General features: G+C 44.2%; 1 protein-coding gene across 2 annotated transcripts; it reads left to right on the forward strand.

Moving 5' to 3' along the window:
• Positions 1–1,269: 1,269 nt before the first annotated feature.
• On the forward strand, positions 1,270–10,159 carry slc30a2 (solute carrier family 30 member 2). 2 transcript variants are annotated; one of them, XM_062411749.1, is made up of 8 exons: positions 1,270–1,352; positions 6,697–6,908; positions 7,443–7,589; positions 7,864–8,017; positions 8,174–8,402; positions 8,716–8,821; positions 9,590–9,724; positions 9,838–10,159. In XM_062411749.1, exons 1-8 carry the CDS (start codon positions 1,270–1,272, stop codon positions 9,981–9,983), a joined length of 1,212 nt encoding a protein of 403 aa, XP_062267733.1. In that variant the 3' UTR covers positions 9,984–10,159. The 2 variants fall into 2 exon arrangements, with proteins under 2 accessions (XP_062267733.1, XP_062267734.1); XM_062411750.1 differs by having other exon boundaries at positions 1,270–1,346.
• The last annotated feature ends 659 nt before the right edge of the window (positions 10,160–10,818 follow it).

The raw sequence follows: 10,818 nt of genomic DNA on the forward strand, positions 1-10,818 counted from the left end.
GTATCAGCTAAGTTTGAGTCAGAAAACATCTTTCAAAATCTGAATAATCGAACAGTGAAGTAATATTACTTCACAAAACAAAACTGGATATTTAGCCAAGAAATCTCATCACCTGAGAAACGATTTACCTTTGTCCTAATGTACCTGAACGCAGCATTGACACTCACAAAACACGTGTTATAAAGAATTTACGTTTTTTTTTAACATATAATAGAGATTTATTAGTTTAATGAACAATTTGTAAATTAAATGCTACGTTTATTTATATCTAACCAACTAGAACTATATGGTAAATGTGTGATTAGAAAGTTATATAAAGACTAAAGTGTTTTACATAGAACTTAATTTTAATCCATTCTTACTAAACTAACAATCAACGGTTTATTCATCGATCAACGTGATTAGATCTTCTATATTTTTTATATTATTAAAGATGTTTTTTTTGCAATAAATTTTGCTTTATCATTTTTACACATGCAATATGGCATTTATACTTTAAAGATATATGGTTTCAATGATTGATCCGCCACATGACAGATGCTGTGTGTTTATCTAACCACAGAGTGACTGTTATCACTGATGTTATCTTTTAAATGTTTATTTAATTCTGTGCAAATGCAATGTCATCAATCTTTACCTTTTTTAAATCAGTATAATTGTTTCATACACATTGGCACTGAATTAGCTTTAATCTGAGGTTATTTTCATGTGGATTAAATAAATACATCTGATGGAAATTAATCTTTAGGCTGTGAAACCTGAACCTGAGAGTTATAGTGATTTTAAAAATGTGATATTTATTGTGAGCTTGTGCAGCCTGATGTGTTTCACTATTAATTGATGCTTATCGACACATTATTATAATCCTCGTTGTGCAGAACTACTTTAAATCTGATGGATTTTCGTTCATCCTGATGTTCCTCCTGAACCAGCTGATCACTCAGACTCTATATCTCCACTGACTGGCTTTTTTATTTTGCCGCAGCTCCGTGTTCGAGGCTCCAACTCCCACCAAACTCCAGCCTCCCTCCTCGGGGTCTCCTCCTCCTGCCTCCCAGGAGCCGCAATGAAGGGAGTCATTGGTCTGTGGTGAAGAGTCTGGGCTCACATGCACGGATGAGGTGTGCACCCACTTTCCCCATCGTCCAGTGAAGAAGACCAGGAGGAGAAAGCCCTGGACCTGTCGAGTCGCTGAACTCCTGCAGCAAACAGAGCAGAGAATCAGCCTCGTTTCCCGGACCGGACACAGGGAGCAGACCGGAGGAATAAATGGATAATAACGCTGCAAATTCGGAGAAATCTCACCTGATGCACGAGAAGAACGCGAAGATGTATTCGTTGAAAATGCAAAGGTGAGAGAAACGTCCGGTTTCACGTGACTGCAGCTGCATGGGAATAAAAACGCATGTGACGAATTCAGAGCAATAATTTACACGAGCATGTTCAACATTAAATTGAACATTTATGTGATTGCAAAATGCTTATCAATATATCGAATATATATGTAAAAATAAGGAGATAAACTTCTGATTGCGTGGAGTTGAAGAAAGTGACCAATAAGAGGGTGTGGACAGATTCCAGGTGGATTTTGTGAGGGGACGCTAAAGAAGCTCAAAAGTGAATATTGCGCAGACCTGCAGGAGGAATCCCAGCATGTGTGTGTGTGTGTGTGTGTGTGTGTTGCACAGGTTGTGTAGTGGCAGCAGTTGTTACTGTGGTGCATGTTAAGCGGGCTGCGCCGGCTGTTTTATGTGAATGAACAAATTCATTTCCATGCTTGGCTTGTTTCTGGACAGCCTGTGACAAATGGCCCCGGAGCCAGTTCACTGAGCAGCGCTAAGAACTCATCATCTGTCATTAGAGGCGGCGGCTCCGTGCACGTTGAGGCTGCGTGCACGTTCAGACTCCGTGCACGTTCAGGCTGCGTGGGACGAAAGAGACTGAGGAATTAAGAGTATATATGCTGCCTGTGGGTGGTTATACCTGTAATACAGGAAAGCACATAAAACTATTTTATTTTGAATAAATAATAACAATAATAACAACATTATTATTATTAATATGAATAATGACAATAAATGATCGTGGCCTATGATAAGATAAACAACTAAACAACCCAACGACTAATAAAATACATTAGTGCATCACACGTTATGAATAAGAGGCTGCCTTGCAATCGATATTATTATAATAAAGAATGAGGTGTTGATAATAGAAATAAAGCAACAATGATAGCAAAGTTACAAGCCGCAAATCTAGAAAGATTTTTAACAATAAATAATAAATCTTGAATTGTGTGCTGCAGTAAAAAACGTGGAGAAAAAATAAATATCCTTTCGTTTAGACTAAAACAATTTCCAAGCGCAGTTCTTTTGATTAAATAATAAATAAACATCTATTATGATCAATAATCTGCAGAAGTTGGTCACGAGGATTTTTATTCTCATTCTTGATCCTGTTCAGCAGTTATTTTTCAGGCCTAGTGGTTCGTCTGTTCTGATCACGACACGTTTTAACAACCGACACGTTTTAACAACCGACACGTTTTAATAACCGACACGTTTTAACCACCGACTCCTCTGATCAACTCTGTCCCTTTCTAATGCGACGTGTTGAAGAAGTGACGTTTACATGTATTTATGATGAATATGAAGCTGCAGATTTCAGGCCTGTGAGGAAACATAAATGAGATTTATCATTATTATCATGACGATGGGTTCAGAGCGTGTGTGTGTGTGTGTGTGCGGGGGGGGGGTGTATTAAGTGCTGCTGTTTATTTCCACGCGCGTGCGTGTGCACGTGCGAGAGAGGTGTGCATATGGCACAACATTTGAGATTTCATGCACCATTTGCAGCGCGCGCGCGTGTGTGTGCATACTGGCTTTTGTGCCTCCTCAGGACCGCTCCAGTCTTATAGTCTTATCAGTCCCCTCCTCAGGCCCAGTATACCAAACATGGTCCCCATAAGGTAAAGGGTCTTCTCTGAGCTCCTGGTGAAGTTAGGTCAAGTTTATGGTTAGACATGAGTTGGTCATGGTTAAGGGTAGATATTTTGGTTAGAGATTTGATGTGTGTGTGTGTGTGTGTGTGTGTGTGTATTTACAGTGTTTTTCCCCAGCTGGCTCGAGTATGTTTTGTTTCTACTTGGCCCACCTCTTGCAACCTAACAGGATCACGTTAAATAACCTTTAAAACAACATTTTGAGGACTGATGTGGGCCTATACATTATCTTGGGAAAAACATAAACGTGGCCAGATCCCATGAAATTCATGAATATGTAAAAATGAAGGTTTTTCCTTTCTGGGAAAAAACCAGGATGCGGCCAGGACAGTTTAAAAAAGTCAAATGAAGTCCGTGACCACGAACGTGACCAAGCTACCAGAAACGAGACAAAGACCCAGATCCTCCCCCTGACGTGTGGATCCACATTTAAACCAATTTGATTTCATATATTATAGATTTCATATTTAGAGGACTGATTTCTATGAGTGTGTGACATTTGGACAGTCGGGTCTCGTCGGAGGAACAAGCTCTACTGAGAGACATCCTACTTTTTGATTCACACCAATAAATCCCCTTTGATACTGACTTGTTCATCACTGCGTCTCTGTGATGTTTCCCTGGTGTATTTAACAAAGCCCGTTTCCAGGACTGGCTCGATGGCAGCTGTGATGTTTCTGGCAGTGAGTGAAGTCAGAGGGTTGATACTCGTTTCATACTTTGGAATCAAACGCTCTCACTGGGACCTTCTCCCACGACCCGTTAGATTCATGAGGGTTGTTTTCTTCACACTCTGATCAATGGAAGTTTCTGCTTCTGGCCCTCATAAAAAACCATGGGGTCTTTACTTGTGTGGATCCAAGATGTCTGCCCTCATGTAGTAAAACGTTCCTCCAGTCTGTATATCAGCTATAAAAACATCTTTGGAAGTAATAAAAAACAATAATCCCGATAAGACCATCAGGATCATCGTCACTGGACAAACACTTTTTCCCCCAGAGACAAAATGTTTTTCCTCTCACTGCAGCGTGGCCCTCTCACTGCAGGCGGCGTCATGTCAGCTACAAATAATAGTTTATGGCGCCGTGATCACAGCTGTAATTAAAGGCTCTGTGGTTATTTCTTTTCGGGGGACAGCTCCTTCTCTTCATATCATTTCACAGATCGATGAATATTCCCTCAGGTTCTGCACTGCTGAGGCTGAGAGTCAGAGAAGGAGCTCGGACCGGCCCTGTGGGATACTGACAAACAGATGAACACGATTTCAAATTGAAACTCAGTATTGATTATGTTTTTACGAGACGCAGATTATGCTAGGCGAGCACCTAATGCTCCATCAGACGTCTTTCATTGCTGCAGAAAAGTGGAAAATGTTCAAACTCATTCCTGATCTGGTTCTTCAGTCGGTACAGAGAACGTAGATCAACTGGTTAAACCGACAGCTTCAGGCTCAGCTCTCTCTTCACCACGACGGTCCGCTACGACGCCCACATTACTGCTGATGCTGCAGCGGCCCGCCTGTGGATTTCACGCTCTATTTTACCATCGCTCGTGAAAATCACCCCGAGAGGCTGAACCTCCTTCACCCGGGACGGTGACCTCGCTGCCCCACTGGAGCAATCTAGCTGTTTCTGGCAAAGAACCAAGACCTCAGACTCGGAGGCGTTGTTTCTCCTGTGAGCAGCTTCACACTCGGCTAAGAGTGAAACCTGGAGGTCACAAGCTGGTGAAGCCAAGAGAAACGTGAGCCACAGCCCACGTGACACTAGGGCGCCCGGCTGCAGCTTCTCTAGTTCCTTCTCTAGTTTGATGGCCTCCCTCACCACTGGTGTCCACGGGCAGATTCTGGATCTGAGGCTGAAGGTGTTTGACAAGCTGAGAAGTCCCAGATCAACCACTCCGGAACAGGTCTGGCCGGCTGTTCCTCCCAGTCATCCCACTGCAGGGTTCTCCTCCATCTCTTTCTTGCTGCTCTCCCTCCACCTTTCACACTCAAAATCTGTCCTATCATTAAAAGTCTCAACAGACGAAAATCGGAACCACAAAATTCTACAAGGAGACGTGAAGATATCTCTGCAAGCACACAAGTGATAAACTATCAGATACTTATACTTTTTGAGGTATTACAGCAATTTGTCAGAACAGGGGATACAATGTGTTTAATCCATTTCTGCTCAAACCAGGAAAAACTCCCTTTAAAATACTGAGATCCCCAAAGAATATAATTTCCAAACTTGAGTTAACATGATCATAACTTGAAAACTGGGTTTTTGTCCATGTTGTTTGCACAAAGGACGATGGTTGATGAGATCAAGATACAGAAAATATAATCTACCCAGGTTCTAGTTGGTGAGGAGACTTTTTTACCAAGTTATACAAATATATTTACTGGTTTGACTGTGAAACATTTATGATCTTTACATGAGAAACTCTTTCTCGTTTTTATTGTTCTGTTTTTATCTGTGTAACCAAACATACTGGAGCTTCCAAGCACTCCAGTGTGTGTCCACAGTATGTGACGTGTGTGTGTGTGTTTGTGTGTGTTGAGTTTATATGTGTATTTGGTGAGTATTTGCTCTTGTGTCCCACTGATTGAACAGAATCCGTTTCACACTCCACTGGTTCTGTTTGGTGTGGACGTCCCAGCAGTTGTGTGTTTTTCAGCATAAACACAAACCCAGTCAGGACCAGTAGACATGATGCTGGTTGAGGTTAGATGTGAATGGTTGTTAGGCAGTGATAAGGTTTTGGATTTGCTACACAAGTGATAGAAGGCAATGCAGTGTCCTTAAAAGGATAGCAGTGTGTGGGTGTGTGTGTATGTGTGTGTGTGTGTGTGTGTGTGTGTGTGTGTGTGTGTGTGGTTTTCTCAAGTGAGCCCAAATTAGTTTTTTTCCACCTCATTTAGCCAGATCATCAAAGCTCCTCCCCCGCACGGCGAGAAAAACCAATTGCTCATGTGTGTGTGTCTGTGTGTGTGTAATGGAAATGGGGAGTCAGCATTTTGTTCAGTTCACATGATTCAAATCCAGTTGTATGTACACGTGTGTTGTGTTACATGTGAATATCCACATGTGTGGTTTGACCTTCAGTCAGTGTGACCAGGTAGAAACATTAAAATCATCCTTTGTCCTCAGTTACAGTTTGATACCACAAAACAGAGATGATCATCAGGACCCAACTCTTGATTCAGCTTTTGATATGAAATCTTATTATTAAATGTGTTCAACGACATTTTTGCTTTATGAAATGAGTCATTTGGGCGAAAACCTCTATTTAAATGTACAAAACAAACACAACACACTCACTTCTCCTCGGTGTCTGCAGTCATCGATTCCAGCCGGTCCACCCCCCCCCCCCCCCCCATGGCCCGTCTCACCTCTCTTAAGTGAACATTGATCCTAATCCACTTTGTCAGATTTCCACTTTGTTTTGCTTCCAAACAAGAAAGTGCTTCGCTGCAACATCTCTTCACAAAGTCAATTCTAAGAACAACAGTTATATTGTAGATCTGTGGCGGTTTCAGGGTGAACTCACACCTGGAGGTTGAAGCTCATAGTCTGTTGACATGTTGGGCAGAAGACGCCATAATGTCCACAAACTCACCGTGGCACCAACAGTCCAACAAAAACAACAACAACACCTGCACAATACGAAACTGTGTGTGTGTCTCACGTTCCTTTGAATCCCTGCAGCTCCTTCCCGGACTCCAAAGAGCAGTTCCCCGACTTCCCGTTTAAGAATGGCGGCATGGCCGGCGCCATCGAGCTGAAGCGACCGGTCGGCGCTCACTGCCACGGCTCCAAGGCCTCGGTGCGTGAGGACAGTGCGGACCAGATGCTGGCCAAGAAGAAACTCTACATCGCCTCGGCCGTGTGCCTCGTCTTCATGATCGGAGAGGTCATAGGTAAACGCTCAGATACAAACCTCAATAATAAATAGATGGAAAACCTCAGTTGTGTTTTTTTAGAATGAAACAGGTCAAAACAACCACACATGAGGTGAATCAGAGCTTTTTCTATAATCAAATGTATATTCATATAATGTTCAAACGGTTTTTTTACTTTTTCTAAAGGAATGTGAGCTCATAAATACGGTTAAAATGTGGTTAAAAGTCAAATAACACCAAACATAATAAAAATCATGAGATGCACACTTTTACTTTCCTGTGATCATATGTGAAAATGTTATTTAAAACAGTTAAATACCCAATGATACATATTTAACAATGATTTTTTAACACAAAACAGTAGAAAATCTCCACATTTGAATTAATGAAACTAGATGTTTCACCTTCTTGCTCGATAACAGCCCATAATTCACTTTAGATTTGTCTTTTCTAATAATCAGTTTATTCCTCTCATCACTATCGCTGCCACACAACCTTTGCCACAGCAGACAAATGAACACAAACCCTCTGTTGTGTTGTGGTTTCCTGCAGGAGGCTACCTGGCCCACAGCCTGGCCATCATGACGGACGCCGCCCACCTCCTGACGGACTTCGGCAGCATGATGGTGAGCCTCTTCTCGCTGTGGATCTCCTCCAGGCCGCCCACCAAGACCATGAGCTTCGGTTGGCACAGATCAGGTCAGAAGAAGGGGTCGTGTGATTTCTTGGTTGGATGACATATGACATTTTAAGAATAATGGCCAATTTGTGTTATGTAAATCTATTACAATGACAAAAACAGTCAGATTGTGTGAGAGGAAGCTTTGTCTGGTGTCCGAAGCTGTAATCCCAGAGACTCCTGACTCTGGCTCACTTCCCTGACTCCACTGAATTGTAAGTGTTTGCTTATTTAACTCTGGATCAGCTGTGTTTGATGAAGTGAAGCCGCTCCCTGCCTCTCTCCCCTCCTCAGAGATCCTCGGGGCGTTCATCTCAGTCGTGTCCATCTGGATCGTGACGGGGGCTCTGGTCTATTTAGCCATCGAGAGGATCGTACGCAACGACTACGAGATTAACGGCCATGTCATGTTAATCACCTCCGGCTGTGCTGTCATCGTCAATATTGTGTGAGTGCCTCGAAACCCTAATGAGCCCTAATGGCTTTGATAGAGAACATTAGAACCTGTGGTGGTGTTGTTTTAAAAGTATAAATCTGGAACTTGATGCTCATAGCGGACTGTTTATTAATGAATCCCCCCCCTCGTCCCTCTGTCTCTCTGCAGGATGGCCTACATCCTCCACCACTCCACCACCTTCCACGCTCACGGCAGCGGCTACCACCACATCGACGAGGACGGTCAGAGTCCCGGCCCCCCCCACGGCCACGGCCACAGCCACGCGCTGCTCGGGGGCCACAGCAACACCAGCGTCCGCGCCGCCTTCATCCACGTGGTGGGGGACCTGCTGCAGAGCGTCGGCGTCATGGTGGCAGCGACCATCATCTACTTTCGGGTCAGATATAGATCACATTCCTGTTAGGGTGAGACCGACATGTCAGTTTGGTCCTTAGACAGAAAAACACCAGATGCGATCGAGTCCCTCTGACAAAACTGTGACTTTAGAGGGTTAGTTAACAAACATGACATTTCAATGTGTAGAAAGCTTCAATTTATCCAGAGTCGTGTTTATTATGGATGACAGGGTTCAATATTTCTGTCTTAATGCAAGATGCTCCCTTCCTTCTCTGCCCCGAGCATGTTGTGACCTAATGAGGGGGGGGGGGGAACAACATCTGATGTCTGCCATCTCCTTCTCCCTCTTTCAGCCGGAGTACAAGGTGGCCGATCCCATCTGCACCTTCCTGTTCTCCGTCTTCGTCCTGTGCACCACGGTCACCATCCTCAGGGACGTCTTCAGGATTCTCCTGGAAGGTACCGGACCACGGGATCACCTGTTCATAAAAAGAAAGACTTAAACAAGAGTGTCATCACTGAAGAAATCTGGATTTAGATGTTCTGAATCGTTATCGCTCTCATGTAACGGTCTGCAGGTTTATAAAGAGATCAGCGACCTTGTCAAACTATCCATTTTAAAGATGCCACATGAGAGGAGGTGGTAGTTCTGACCATTACACCCAGTTCTGTCCTCCGTCTGCAGCTGTCGAGCTCCGACCTGATCCAACAAGGTCAAAGTCACTCGATGCTTTTCCCCTGAGTTCATTCTGAACGCTAACGATTCCTTGGACGATGGTAACTCAGCACAGATGTGTGCAGCTGGAGAGACTCACCTTCACTGCAGCTTCAGAAACACATCACAGGCTGAACTGAGTTTAAAGATTCTGCTGAACATGTACACACCTCCATGGGCCGGATCAACCTTTAAGTGTATGCAGAACAGAGAAGAAGAACCCAGATGGTCTCATCCTGGCGATGTCCCCCAAGACTTTTGGGGACGTTCTAAAAATCTGTTTGCACATGACTGATTTTACTAAGAACTCATTAGTGTCCCCTTTGGCGTCTTTTCAGACTCTTAGGGACGAGGGAATGAACCCTAGGATGTTAAAGAGCAGCTCGATGGCTGCAGCGTTCATTTCACATCATTTAATTCATATACGTGAAATAAAACATCGCAGGTTATCGCTGAAATAATGTAAACGTGCTGTAGGGCAGAAGTGTAAAGTTGTGCCTCCTGTTTTCCAGGTTCTCCTAAAGGGATAGAGTTCAACTCGGTGAAGGAGGTGCTGCTGTCGGTGGACGCTGTGAAGTCCATGCACTGTCTGCACCTCTGGGCTCTGACCCTGGGCCAGGCCCTGGTCTCTGTTCACCTGGCAGTAGGTAACGTAACGCAGTGATGCAGCCCCCCCGCTTCAGTGAATTCAAAAATGACAATCGATAAACCAGATCACAGGACTCACTGTGTTCTCTTCCTGTTTCCTGTTGCACGTCAGAGGAGGGAGCTGATCCCCAGTCTGTTCTTCACGAGGCCACCGAGCTGCTCCAGACCAAGTTTGGCTTCCGCAGCATCACCATCCAGGTGGAGCTCTACTCCGAGGACATGAGCCACTGCTCCCACTGCCAGGACCCCAGTGACTGACGCTGACACTGGACCCCGACTGGACTGAACCCTAAAAGGACATGGAACGGCTCAGGCACATCCTCATTCTCTCTGGGCCGCCTCAGTCAGAGCTGTACTCAAGAAAACAGCTTCCTGGTAACATAATGTGTAGAAAGAGCTTTTGGTAGATTGTTGTGTTCGCCATCAAGTCACGAGAACTCAGACAGCGAAATCATCCATGTTAGGAGAGAGTACACCATCAAGTCCTCAGTGAATAAGGGGGTGTGGGGGGGGGGGGGGGGGGGGGCCCGGACCCCATAACCGTCTGACCCCCGGGAAACAAGGTGCTCTTTTAAAGAAATTTACCGAGACAAAATCAAGGTGGAGACAAAAATACTGATTCAGTCTTAACAAAAACAGGATGGAATGTGTTCAATACAGACGAACATACCCAACATGACCAGCAGGGGTCCATCACGAGCAGCCTTTCACAGCCTGGAATTAAGAATGGGATCACACGTCCAAAAGCTTTAAGACGTAACATGAAAAGTCAATTTAAAGGATCCAGCTCGGTTTATTTGAATGCATCAAATTCAGGTGAAAACTCATTTCTGTGGTGCAGTCTGTCCAAGTGGGTGATATTTAAAAAAGCACTGCCTGATTTTTAGTATTTCATGTAAATTAAAGAAACTGCCAGACGAAGAGAACATGTTCTCAAGGCTCCTGCTGATTGTCTAACTTCCCTGGAAACACAAAATCCTGAATCCCGGATGCATCGATCCTCCCGGGGACACATGGATGACTTCGATGTCTGTTGTCTCAGCTCCAACTTCACCAAATGATCTTCTACCAGATTCTCACTCCTCTGTCGACT

This window comes from Platichthys flesus, chromosome 18, assembly GCF_949316205.1.
Source record: "Platichthys flesus chromosome 18, fPlaFle2.1, whole genome shotgun sequence".
Lineage (NCBI taxonomy): Eukaryota > Metazoa > Chordata > Actinopteri > Pleuronectiformes > Pleuronectidae > Platichthys > Platichthys flesus.